This window comes from Pseudochaenichthys georgianus, unplaced genomic scaffold (genome assembly GCF_902827115.2).
Source record: "Pseudochaenichthys georgianus unplaced genomic scaffold, fPseGeo1.2 scaffold_200_arrow_ctg1, whole genome shotgun sequence".
Lineage (NCBI taxonomy): Eukaryota > Metazoa > Chordata > Actinopteri > Perciformes > Channichthyidae > Pseudochaenichthys > Pseudochaenichthys georgianus.
Genome location: NW_027262720.1, coordinates 501,604 through 515,961, shown reverse-complemented (window position 1 = coordinate 515,961; position 14,358 = coordinate 501,604). Strand labels below are relative to the sequence as shown.

Below are 14,358 nucleotides of genomic sequence, written 5' to 3'. Positions count from 1 at the left end.
ATATGGCAGCGATGGAGGAATTTTGCAATGAGATGGACGTTTTGAACGATGAATTTGACTATTCGTCGGGAGATGACATTGATGTGGAAGAATCTACAGTTACCAGGCATCCCATGGACTATGCTTATGAACCGATTCGGTCGAATAGAGTGGCGTACGATCCGGAATCCGCCGAAAGTACCGACGGTTCTGAACTCGCTGAGTGGGACCACCAGTTCCAGTACCGACTCGGTCTCAGAGGAAGAAGATGTTGCTCAAAACCCGGGACGAATGGACAACACAGATTGGTGTACATGTAACAATTGTGTGGTGATGCCATCGGAAAATGTCAAAAAAATAAATAAAAATAAAAACATACTCTGTTATCCTCTTAGGCCCCACGGAACCGAAATTGCGTCATTTGTAGGAAACAACGTCTAAGGCACCTTAATATTTAATAAACTATGAATATGTTATATCCATATAACGTGAAAAAACTAAATTTAACTGATCTTTTTCATTTATTTTTTCAAAAAACCCACAATGCTAACCTATTACTGCACCGAAAATCACTCCTAGCTCCCTTATTACTTATCCTCGCTGCACATCCAACACATTGTTTATGATCATAAAGACACAGAATCTCACCTCAACACTGAAAGATACAAACTCGCGAGGTTATCAACAAAAACGTACATCAAAACAAGTGGCACTAGGTACTAACATGCGCTTGGCTAGCGGCTTACCTTCCTCATTGTCTGGTCTAAACTGGTCTTCAATGGCATTACAACGATAAAAACGATGATGTAGTTAATCCATAGACCATAGGTTAATATCCAATGGGGCTGTGTCCCCTTTGAAATGTTCTGATAATCTATAAGCAATACAACTGCAATTCCGTTATCTGCTGTCCGCTCTGTGCTCCGTGCGCTCTGGGTCCTGCAATACCATCCATTGAACACCTAGTCCAGCAATACTAGCCTTTTTAGGGCTGTTTTCGACAGATGAGCGTGTGTATGCCAGTTTAATTAGTTGAGCTATAGAACACCCCCAATTCTCAATTGTACGTCATAATAATAGCTACCATTTAGTTTGGACGCGATTGCGTTAATTAATAAGGTCACACTGTGTCAGTAAATACATGTGTGAGCTAGTAATCTGGTAGTGCTGCAATATTTACCTCTCTCTCGGCAGCTGAAGCAACTCGTTTGGTGGCTCGAACTTCATGTTTGTTGACACTGTCATTTTCTTGCGCGGCCGACGTGCTGGGACGGTCGGTGTTCCCGACTGCATACGTTGAGAAATCGAATATTGTGGGAACAGATCCTGGCTTCAAATCCGATATTTTGTATTGAACCAGGCATCCACACTAGACTTTGAGCAGCTTCTCATCCTTTAGTGGCAGCCTATGGAAATGTACTTCTTCCTTCTTCGTATAAAATCCATTTGTGCAGCCTGGGGCAATACAATAAACTCCTGACGACGACCGTTTTCTTGTAATGTAAACTACTGGTGCATTGCACGCCATGTTGTTTGTTATTGAGCTTTGGCCCAGGAAGCCGTACCCACTCAGTGACGTCACTGGAAAAGTCCTGGAGCAATGGAAGCGCCCATGGTCAATAGGCACGTATTTCAAAAAATAAATTCGCGTATCTCGATCGTTTACATTGGAAATAGACTAGATAAATACATTTCCTAATGGGAATATTGTCGCATGGAAAGCAGTTTGAAAAGTGTTTCCATTTCCCTTTAAGAATGGCGTTTATCTTTTTTGAGAATTAGTTCTTATTTTATTTATTGGGGTCTGCAACAGATGATACAAATGTTTGTGTCAGTAAATGTGTACTAACAGAGGCGGGGGGGTGTGTGGAAATAACGGGGACAGAGCTGCTGTCAGACGATCAGCTGTGCAGCTTCATCACAAACGGATGTCACTTCACATGACGCTCCGGAGGAAAGGACGTCCCATTGCTCTTAAAACTAATTTCCCTGCTTCTCGTGGTTTCCTTGCATCTCTCCATGCTTCCCTGGTGGGAGAGACTAGTCGCAGGGAAACAACGCAAGTGAGGGAAGCAAGGAGGCCCTAGGCCCCTGAGACGGGGCCTAGGGCTGAATAGTCCATTTAGCTTAGGAACCTTCTTAACCGAGTGAAGTGACCCGGAAGTCCCTCAGTGGCAACCATGATAAGTGCCGTTCGAATTCTCTACATGATAGGAAAGGAGGTTTCAAACTTCCTTTAAAGTAGTTTAAAGGAGGTCCTTTAGCTTAGGAACCACTGGACCTCCATTAACGAAAGGAGAGGAGAAAATGCTGCCCCACAATGCCTTGCAGCCGCAGCATTTACCATCACACAACAGTCGGCCGTTCACAATAACAGGCTACAGATGCGGACACACACTGTACAACACACACACCTACACACTATACAACACGCACCTACACACTGTACAACACGCACTTACACACTGTACCACACACACCTACAGCTCCTAAAGAATAATCAGGCTACAGCCGTTGTATATTTTATTATGTGAAGCACTAAATGGTCTTAGAAAAATAGCGACTCTTTGTTTGTAGATATCTAATAAACTAAAGCAAATAAAGAGAGTAGGCCTGTTATACTGAGTGAAATATATTATACACACTGCTCTGCTTTCTGCACGGACCTCACAGCTGTTCTCTCTGGAAACATCGCAAGTTTCTAAAATAATATCCAGGGGATGCATGCAGAGCTGTCATTGGCTGAGATCAGTCCGGCCTTGCGTCACCTCTCCACCGTTCCCGGAAATGCATCCGCGGAGGAACCATCAGTGTATCCTCGGATATAGCTTCTCCAGAGAGCCTCCCCAACGCTCGATCCTCGATGTGCATTGAGAGAAATTAGATGTCCTTCAAAATGGCGCGCTGAAATTCATTTCCGGGTCACTACCGGAGGACCGAGGAGTCGAGGAGGGGAAATTTGAGTATTGAGAAACCTCTTATGACGGAGAAATTATATCATGAAAGTTACGGTGCTTATTAAGCATTTTAAAGCGTATGTGGTAAGTTGCCAAACTTAAACATGGTGCAGGGTCTCTAGATGAGTCCGTTGTTCTTATTAAACATTCATGTTGTAGTCCGCTGTATAGAAACTGTAGTTTCCCCACAGCAGCAGACGCACATTGATGACGTCCGCTGGCGCATCATAAACACGTCAGATAGTGAAAGTGCAGTCGGATTCTCTAAAGTACCGCAGTCTCTTCTCCTAAGTCCTTTTGAATTCTCCTATCCACTATCCCTTAACCCTGTGACGATTCACTCAGAGGTCAAGGAATAGGAGATAGGGTTAGAACTTAGGAGCTGATTTTTGGATTGACCGACCGCAGCCTAGAGCCATTTCTCAAAGTTGAGGACGCTCCCTTGGTAGGACATGTCATTCCGAGTGAGATCCTTCAGAGGGAAAGAATCCTTCCTCGCATTCAGAGAATGAAGAATGGAACAGGCTAGCAAGTGTGCGTCATATGCAAGGCCCCACCTTATTGAGCGTGACTTGTTTGAAGACTCATCACTGAGTTGCAAAGATCGAAGATGGACACGTTTTTGTTGTTGTCTTTTATCCATCCATTTTTTTCAGATGAAGGAAGAGATAGAGCGGGAGTATCGTCGGCGTCTGTCTGCTCGGAGGAGGATGTTCTAGTTGAATAAGTCTTCCCGCTTGCCTTCCGTACGAGTTGTATTCTCTAATGTAAATTACAATGAACCTTGTTTTGACCTTGCCTCTTTTATTGATATTTGTGGTTTATACTACAATGTGCACCAATATGTGTACAAAAGGTTTGCAGGATCCTTCAGAGCATCTATTTCAAATACTGAGGTCTTGTACTTTAGTAAAAGTAGAAGTACTCATATTTTACTTGATTAAAAGTAGAAATATATATAAATAAAAAACACCATTGTTTTCTCCTGGGACATTAAGACAGGCCTGTCTTAATGTCCGTGGAAAATGTATTTAAACAGTTCCCTCCTGTCTTTATTAATTAAAGCAAGGGAATGACATGTTTATAATGTGCATCTCTTTTTAAGGCCTTTTTATTTTGGTACAGTCTGATAATTTAAACAAAAGAGAACAGAATCAAACTGAAAACATCATAAATATTTTCTAGATACATTTATCATAGGTTCTTCTTTTAGAGTAGACTGCTAACTCAACTATCAAAACATCCCAATCGAAGTTTAAAGTCACAACATTTTATTAACCAAACAGATTAAACGAGAAACTACTCTGCGGATTAATGAACAGTGAAAGTAAATTCCTTCAATACAGCTTGACGAGGTTAGCAATTCAACCCTGGACATATAATATTTTATAAAAGGACAAACAAGGCTATTAGAAAGTTAGTAGAAAAACAGCATAGTGAAACAATTCTTTATAGATCAGGAACCGTTACAAACATGAATTACATCGGGAGAAACAACATCTCTGTGGCCTTGTGTTGGCATAGTGTGAACGCTGGTCAGAACATAGAAAACTGTTAGTCAGACTTAAATTCAGAAAGACTCTTAAAATATAACAATACAGCTCTCAGGACATCAGGAGGAGGAAACAGCTAGCTTTGCTCTCATAGTTGTTCAAAACTATGCAGAGTGGATTCGCTCATGGACATTGAGGTTAGCACTTTGAGAAAACGTTTTCCCACACTCTTCACAGCTGTACTGTTTTTCTCCAGTGTGAATACGTTGATGCATTTTGAGAGCATTTGATGTAATGAACGCTTTCCCACACTCTTCACAGCTGTATGGTTTTTCTCCAGTGTGAATATGTTGATGCATTTTGAGAGCATTTGATGTAATGAACGCTTTCCCACACTCTTCACAGCTGTATGGTTTTTCTCCAGTGTGAATATGTTGATGCATTTTGAGAGCATATGATGTAATGAACGCTTTCCCACACTCTTCACAGCTGTATGGTTTTTCTCCAGTGTGAATACGTTGATGCATTTTGAGAGCATTTGATGTAGTGAACGTTTTCTCACACTCTTCACACCAGTATGGTTTTTCTCCTGTGTGAATACGGTGATGAGTTTGGAGATGACTTAATTGAGTGAACGTTTTCTCACACTCTTCACAGCTGTAAGGTTTTTCTCCGGTGTGAATACGTTGATGCAATTTGAGTTCACTTGATGTCTTGAATGTTTTCCCACACTCTTCACAGCTGTACGGTTTTTCTCCAGTGTGAATACGTTGATGCGTTTTGAGTTCACTTGATGTCTTGAATGTTTTCTCACACTCTTCACAGCTGTACGTTTTTTCTCCAGTATGAATAAGTTGATGTGTTTTGAGATGCCCTGATCTAGTGAACGTGTGCCCACACTGTTCACAGCTGTATGGTTTTTCTCCAGTGTGAATACGTTGATGTTCTTTGAGATTACCTGATGTAGTCAACGTTTTCCCACACTCTTCACACCAGTATGGTTTTTCTCCTGTGTGAACATGTTGATGTGTTTTGAGACTACCTGATGTAGTGAACGTTTGCCCACACTCTTCACAGCTGTACGGTTTTTCTCCAGTGTGAATACGTTGATGCGTTTTGAGTTCACCTGATGTCTTGAATGTTTTCCCACACTCTTCACAGCTGTACGTTTTTTCTCCAGTGTGAACACGTTGATGTTTTTTGAGTTCACTTGATGTCTTGAATGTTTTCCCACACTCTTCACAGCTGTACGGTTTTTCTCCTGTATGAATACGCAGGTGGATCTTTAAAGTTCCAGATGTTGTAAAAGATTTCTCACATTGCTGACAGCTGTGACGGCTCTCTCTTCCTTTCGGTTTCTAAAACAGACGGACAGAGAAAGACAGAAAGTAAATCTAAAAAGCATGAATACATATACAGTTAACAAAATAAAAACTCACTTAATACTTATACAGTTAACAAAATACTACTTGTACTAACTGTTTGTGTTTATTTGTGTAATACAGCAACATCCTAACCACAGTTTAAACCAGAGGGGGGACTCGAGTCACATGACTTGACTCAAGTCGCATATTTTTGGACTTGAGACTTGCTTGACTAACATTGATAAAAGACTTGACTTTGACTTGGTATTCATGACTTGAGACTTGACTTAGGCTTGAGACAGATGACTCGAAAGTACTTTACTTTTTAAAATAAAATATTTGCATTTGTTTTTGTATTGTACGAAGCCCCTAAAGGGCAATGAAAAAATTAAAAACGAGAGAGAGAAAGTATCTTGCTCGCACAAGAAAGTTACCGGTGCGCCAAGGAGGAAGTGGAGCGCACAGGAGACAGCCGTTTCATTGCAGACTGTTATGTTTATGTGGGGAAATGGCAGTGCATACATTATTTGAGATATATTTTGAACTCGGATTTCATCTTAGGGACAGTTCGGCCAGTTATTTGTCTAAGCACTGGATCGGCAAAACAGGTGTGTATGTAAACCAGTCTGCCTTGATCTATGAATTCATGTCCGTTACCCTCACAATATCTGCTGCCCACAGCTGTTTGATAGAAGGAAAACCTCCTTCACTTAATGAAATCTCTGCAGCACCAGGAGGCAGTAACGTGCTACTCAACAGAATCTGAGAAGAGCAGCACCAGCTGCAAAGAGCTGTGCCTTTTACTGTTTACTTCACTGTGTTTACCTTCATTAGAACAGCTAAAGAGTGAACGCAGGCTGCTACGTTTTAACCACACACACAGACACACTTCTACACACATTGAACCGCCTGATTATTCCCCCTATTATCAGTTTCATGAAGGAGATGTCCGGTCACCAAGGCGCATGATATGTGTGTGTTTGTGCTCTGGTCAGCACACACACACTAGTGGTGTCACGATACCAACATTTGTTTCAATACCAAGTCAAGAATTGCGATTTCGAGTGTTATGATATTAGGGTCATGCCGAGTCAGATCGCTATCCCTTTAAGAGAGAGAGAGAGAGAGAGGGGTGTGACATGTGTGCGCATGGTAGAGCGAGCGAGAGTGAGCATTTTGAAGCCAACGAAATAGCCGCAAAATAGGTATGTGTCTTCAAAGTTAGATCTGTAACAAAGACCTTATTAAATGCAACGGACTCCCAAAGAAGAGCTTGCCTGTCTGCCTTTTGAAAAGTGGTTTTTTTTAACCCGAAGTTTGTTGTTTCGGCCCTGGAAAACTGCAGAGTCATCCCGTGTTCCTCGACTACGGTCTGGGAGCCGGCAGTAAGGTTTAAAACAAGAATCCGTATTAAGTAAAATAGCATTTTAATAGCATCATCTCCAACAACAAACACAGTCTCTTAGAGGAGCGGACAGGCTGCAGGAAGTGGAAGCAGAGCGCTGAACACACATAGGAAATACGAATCTTATTAAAACAATGTCAGTCTTGAAGTACCGATACTAATGAAATGGAGAAATCGTAATGTTTTTAACGGCAGTGTTACGGATGCTGTTTGTCTGCTCATTAATCTGCCTGTGAGTGTTTTCAGCTGTGTGAGTGTTCATGTAAATGAGCTGTGTGGTTGCGTCAACATCATTGGCTGCCCATCTCCTGGTCCGCCTCTGAAGATGGGGATTGGATTGACGGCGTCCAATCGCAGCGCACAGCCGGCGCACACCTGCTGGGGAGGAGTATAAAGGCTGAGCACGGACAACACTCTGGAGGCTCTGTATTGTGTGACAGACGCCTCAACCCTCTCATTGTGACGAAGCCTTCCTCCTGTGATTCTGTAGACTGACTAGCAGTGTGTATTCTGTAGGGTTCTGTGCGAGCACACTGGTTAGCAGTGTGTCGTGGTATTCTGTGTTTAGTGTAGGGTTTGTGTGTGTGTGTTGCGTAGATCCAGGTTGCTTAGCTCCTGTAGAACCGCACTTAGGATAGTTACATTGTGAAACAGCTTAGACCCAGGTGATTAGCACCTGTAGATCAGCATTCCTGTGTGTATATTGCGTAGATCCAGGTGATTAGCACCTGTAGACCCGCACCAGCTGTGTTTGCTCACAGTCCCGTTTTGTTATTGTTTGTTTCCACTTTAGAAGTGAGGTATTTTCTTTCTTTTGTATAGTACTGGGCTACTCTCTTTTGGAGACCCTTTTGTGAACTAGTGACAGCTTGACCCGTTGTTGGGATAAGCTGTTTGTGTGCAACGTTTTGCTCAGTTTGCTGTTACCAATAAAACCACCAGTAACCAATACCAATTACAAACTGGTCGTGTCGTTTCCCTTTCTTACCCCTAGCAAAGAGGGAACGTAACACGTGGGGGCTCGTCCGGGATATTTAAATCAATTCCTGGGGTTATAGGTGGTTGTATTGTGGCTAAAAACTTTGTAAAACGTGTGGGCGGTACACTCAGGTATCGCATCGTTCGACATAGAAGCGTTCTTGGTCTGGCCGTCTTATGAGGAGCTGGACGGGTGTAAAAAGGACGACTTGATAGAGATAGCGCGGCACTTCGGTCTTGTGGTGAGCCGGCAAATGTTAAAGCAAGAGTTGAAGGCATTGGTAGTGTATGAGATGGTGAGAAAGGAATTATTAGTACTGGCTGTACCGGTTGAGCTCCCAGTGTCTGATGTGGTAGCTGAAGACCCGTTAAGTCAGAGGCAGGCGGCGAAGTTTATAGGTACCGAGGAAAAGAGTGATGACAGCGAGGGGGGCGAGTCGTGTGAGGCATCGCTCACGCCGTCTCGCAGAGGTCCATCCTCTCCTGTGGGCAGCACAGATTCCTGGGAAGGGAATAAACTAAAAATCCGTCTCGCCCGGCTTCAGCTAGAGGCTAAAGACAGAGAGCAAGACAGGCAGTTCCAGTTGGAAATAAGGAAAATCGAGGCAGATAAGGAAGTCCGGATCCGGATACGGTAGATGGAGCTAGACTCCGAACTGCGTGCATCCGGTGGTGTTGGCAATCCTAGAGAAAGCTTTTCACTTCCTTCTCATCCACCTGCCTTCAATGTAGGAAATTTTTTTGCGTTGGTGCCGGTTTTCCGTGAGACTGAAGTGGATGCGTATTTCGGTGCGTTTGAACGCATGGCAGCAGCATTACAGTGGCCGGCTGACGCCTGGGCTCTGTTAGTGCAGTGTAAACTTCACGGGAGAGCTCAGGAGGCGGTTGCTGCTCTTTCAGTGGAGGACAGCCTAAATTATGACCTGGTGAAGCGTGCCATACTTAGGGTGTACGAGTTAGTTCCCGAGGCTTATCTGTAGAAGTTTGTGGAAGTCATCTGTAGAGAACGGAGGCAGTTTGCTGCTAACTATCTTAAGCTAAATAGCATGCGGTACCAGGCTTTAGCTGTTGCTAGGCCACGCTACCGTAAGACTGAGGTCGTCGTAAAAATATTGAAATATGGCTCAAACCCTCTGTCTATTTACGCAGAATAACTGTCCCAGTGATAAGTTAATGTCCAGGAGCCGCTGCTCGAAGTTTTCAGAAAAAGAAAAATAGAAAAACAGCATAAAAAGATGCAAGATCTGAGTACTTCTACTTTTACTCAAGTACACGATCCGAGTACTTCTACTTTTACTCAAGTACAATTAGTAAGGCAGTAAAGCGCCTTGAATCTCTCAGTCAGAGCTGGTTGATGTTGCTGGAAAAGAGAGGTTTGGTGCCCTCTGCTGTTTTTTTTTCAGGTGCTGATAAACTAAAATGTCTCAGAGCACAATTATTTAAACTGGCATGCCCGAGTTGAGGTTCATGCTGGAGGGGGGTGTGTGTGTGTGTGTGTGTGTGTGTGTGTGTGTGTGTGTGACAGAGACAGAATGGGGGGAGTGTGTGTGATCAGTCTAATTTACTGATTGATGTCAATTGATTTATTGAGCGAGTAAAACAACAACTTTCAATCTAAAGTCTTTAAGATAATTTACAGTAAGAAAGGAGTGTTGTGGCAATTTAGCACTCACAACAAGAAATAATGAAACAGAGCGGAATCAATAAAACACAAACACAGATATAGTTGATCAATTATTATTTCGTTGTACAACAATCAATAATAACGAGGAAAGATTACATTTGCTCTCAAGCAGTCATATAGTAAATGCTCCAACAGTAGAAGTTTCCACACAGCATATATAGCTAACACACACACACATTTTCCTTACATTAAAGGGGACCTATCATGCAAAATGTACTTTTGTACGTCTTGTATACATGAATATGTGTCCCCGGTGTTCCAGGGAACTTACCAAGTGTCAGAAAACACAACCCTCTCAATTTTCCTCCATACCCAAATCTCTAAAAAAAGGGACTGCAACGGATCTGATCAAAACTGATCCAGATTTGAACACTGTCCTGACGTCAGGACAGTGGCGCTATGGCTATTGGGCCAACTCTCCAGCTATCAGGAGAATGTGGGGTTTGGCCACGGTCGGCCATTGCCGCTCGAAAGCGCTGGAGACGCTTTAGTACATATGCCGGGCCTGTAAGTGGCGCTGTAGTCTGCCACAAAAGCAGCGAAGAAGACTTCCCGCGCATGGTTGCCCTTCTGTTTATTCTCCGCTGTGGCTCTTTTTCTCCCTCCCCGAGGCACGCGTTTGCTCCCGCTGCTATAATTCAATGCAATCCCTCCCTGTCGAGGCAAGCACTGTAATTCTCTCTGGTTAGTCCACCAGCAGATGACAAACACCCACCTCTCCGCCTCTTCCAAGGAACGAGGGGACCGTGCGGCAGAGTTTCAATTAGGTTTTCTTTGGCCGGTCAAGATGTCCGTTAAAGTTAAAATCTTCCGGACAAAATTAGAAAAGTGCCTGTCAAAGGTCTTCTTTGTTATTTATTGAGCTTTAAAAACAAATGAATAACGACTCTATATAATAATATAATAAAACACGGAGGACAGAGATCTATTTTTCTCCCTCTTATTTTTTTGGAAAACTTTTTATTTTAGTTTTGTATCAACAAACAGCCAGACAGCCAACGCAATAGCAGTTGACAAACAAGTTAGGATGACAACAGTGTGATTTGAGTCCGACAGGATAAAAAACAAAGACAAAAAAAAATAAAACAGAAAAAAAAAATGGACTGCGACAGGACCAAAACAAAGTCAAAATCTAAAGGCTCTGAGTCCAAGTCCATTATTAATACAATAATGCAAAGGTAGAGATCAAACAAAGTGTATAAATGGAACAAAAAGACCAAATATATCAAATAAAATAAAAACCTAGCACTTGTTGGTCAGTCAGCCGCCCACTAATCACAGTTTAACACCGCATGTCCACCACCCTATTGTACAGAGACATCCGGCATGTCCAGCTCCCGTATATAATTGTAGAAGGGGTTCCACATCTTGTGGAATTTCCCCAAGGAGCCCCTCAGTTTGCACCTTATTTTCTCGAGTTTGGCTGAATTTAGGACTTCTTTTAACCACGAGGTGTGTGAAGGGGATGTTGGAGACTTCCACATGAGCAATATCAGGCATCTGGCTAGTAAGGTAACAAAGGCTATGTAGGCTGTCTCCAGAGAAGAGAGTGGGCATGTGGGTGGGGTTACACCAAACAGTGCGGTCATGGCATTAGGAGCGACCGGTTTTCCAGTAATTTCTGACAGTGATCTAAAGATGTCAGTCCAATAAGAGTGTAAGACCGGACAAGACCAGAACATGTGTGCGTGACTCGCCGGTGCTTGGCTACATCTGTCACAAGTTGGGTCCACTTCCTTATAGTGTTGTCACGATACCAACATTTTGGTTTCGATACCAAGTCAAGAATTGCGATTCCGATTCTTTTTCGATACTTTTCTAAAGGGAAACAGTCTTAAATGTAATTATTGTGCTTTATTTCACACCAGAACCATAACAAAAACTTTTAAACAATGAGAACAATAAACAAAATAAATGTCAATAATTCGTATTAAATCAAATTAAGCATCATCTCAAACAACTTTTTTGTTTTATAATTTTTTTAAATATTTTATTAACATGTAATAGTACAGTAATATAAATAATTATTAACAAAATGTATATTGCAGATGTTAGCCACATTGGTAAGTTAGCTAAAAAGATAGCCATATTAGACAGTTATCATTGCCATTAATTGCCTCGTCAAACTACGAAAACGTTCGTTTGTCACAAAATAAATTACACTTGTTTGACTTAGATTTGAGGGCATGGGCTTGAGCATGATGTAATTATGTTATCCATCACATTCGCTAACCTGTCTGTCTTTAAATTATTGGTTTGCAGGGATCTAAAACATGTCTCACAGACAGGCCTCGTGGTGTCCGTAGGTTTGCCCTCACTGTCAGATATAGCTGAAATACTTCCAAATTTAGCTTCTGGCGTCTTTTTTGTCAACAAGCTGAGGCGCAGCGGCAGTTGCACTCCCACTTGCAGCCATGCTTCTCGTTTTCTCACATGCTCTGGCAGCTAGCGCGTGGCCGCGTGCACGAGAGAGAGGAGGGACTTAGAACGTGCTTGAGAGGGGCGGGACTGCAGGCATGGCTGCAGTGCACGCAGGGAGTGGAAGTAGAGTGCTGAACACACACGGCTCTTATTAAAACGGCGCTTTCTCACCGGAGTACTTTTCCCCGTCATTCTTAAAGTGCAGATACTAATGAAACGGAGGAATCGTACCGTTTTTAACGGCAGGGTATCGCGGTACCTTTCAAGTATCTGTACACCGTGCAACACTACTTCCTTATATATTTTAGAGAGCCTGAGTTTAGTGAAGTGAGTGTGATCCACTACTTTGCACTGAATCAGTCCATGTCTAGCACAAATAGAAGATTTGTGTACATTAGCAAGGGCTTTTTCCCAAAGTTCTTCTGAAATCTCCTCCCCAAGATCTGTTTCCCAAAGAGATTTAATGGAGTTCAGGGTAATCAAACAAAGAGAATAAATCTGAGCGTAAATACACGTCATCATTCCCTTCAGATTAGGTAACGGCCTAAGGAGTGTGTCTAGCGGCGAATCAGTTGGGTGATTAGGTAACTGAGGAAATCTATTCTTAACAAAACTGCGAATCTGTAGATACCTGAAGAAATGTTGCTTAGGTAGTGCGCATTTATCAGATAACTGTTGGAAAGAGGCAAATGTGTTGTGAATATAAAAAGGTCTTTGAATGTTTTAATGCCTTGGTTAAACCAAATAGTAAATGCGCCATCTACTAAGGATGGAGGAAAAACATGGTTTGCAGTTAAAGGGGCTAGTGTAGAGTATGTTTGGAGATCAAAGAAACGTCTGAACTGATTCCAAATGTTCAAGGTTGCTTTGACAATTATATTTTTAGTGTAAGCAGAGGAGGGGGTCTTAATGAGAGAGTGAGCCAATGCTGAAAGAGATACTGGACTACAGGAAGCAGCCTCCATTTCAAGCCAAACAGGCGGAGAGTGCTGGGAGTCAGACTGCAGCCAGGCCTGTATTATTCTCAGATTTGTAGCCCAATAATAGAACCTCAAATTCGGCAGAGCAAGTCCACCTTTGGTCTCTGTCAAAACTGCTTGCGTATCCTTGGGGTTTTCTTGTTCCAAATAAAGTTATAAATAATAGTGTCAGTTTTACGAAAAATGGAAAATGGGCACACATTGAAATAAATATAGAAATGTGGGGAGTATATTCATCTTTATAGAGTTAATTCGGGATTTAACACTGACCAGCGGTCGAAGTCTTCCTGTACACGGGACAAAAGGGGGGCAAAATTAGCTTTATAAAGATCTTTAAATGTATCGGTCACCTGGATCCCGAGGTAAGTGAAGCTGTGTAGTGCAATTTTAAATGGTAGACTATGTGGAGGGAACTCACACGCCGCTCTATTTAAAGGGAACAATTTGCTTTTACTTAAAATTGAGTTTATAACCCGATACAGCACCAAATGAGCTAAGGATAGAGAGAGCTGCAGGGACAGACACAGATCAATTAGAGACATAAAGAAGAAGGTCATCCGCGTAAAGAGAAGCTCTCTGTTCTACACCATTTATGAAAATACCTCTAATGTGGGGGTCACAGCGAAGAGCAATGGAGAGGGGCTCAATAGCTAAGGCAAATAAGAGAGGGCTCAAGGGACAACCCTGCCTGGTGGAGCGGTGGAGAGGGAAATATTCAGAATGCGTATTATTCGTCCTCACTGAAGCTAGGGGAGAGGAGTACAATAGCTTCACCCATGAGGTAAAGTTCTTTCCAAAGCCAAATTTCTCCAAGGTATGAAAAAGATACCTCCACTCCACATGATGAAATGCCTTTTCTGCATCTAAAGATATCACAGCTTCAGGTACAGAATTTGCGGAAGGCTGGTAGATTGTGTTAAAAAGTCGTCTTAAGTTAAAAAATGAATGCCTATTTTTGATGAAGCCGGTTTGATCGGGAGAATAATGGTTGGTAACACGGTTTCCAAACGTAAAGCGAGCATTTTAGACAGTAATTTAAAATCCACATTTAACAAGCTGATTGGTCGGTAGGAGGAGCATGCAAGGGGATCCTTATT

At 42.5% G+C, this 14,358-nt stretch overlaps 1 protein-coding gene across 1 annotated transcript in view; it reads right to left on the bottom strand.

Moving 5' to 3' along the window:
* Positions 1 to 3,946: 3,946 nt before the first annotated feature.
* Positions 3,947 to 14,358, bottom strand: part of LOC117441808 (zinc finger protein 91-like) — a 78,271-nt gene continuing 67,859 nt past the window's right edge. Inside the window, exon 4 of the mRNA XM_034077819.2 lies at positions 3,947 to 5,712. Within this exon, the coding sequence (XP_033933710.2) occupies positions 4,594 to 5,712 (1,119 nt within the window). The 3' untranslated portion in view covers positions 3,947 to 4,593. The remainder of the gene's footprint in view (positions 5,713 to 14,358) is intronic.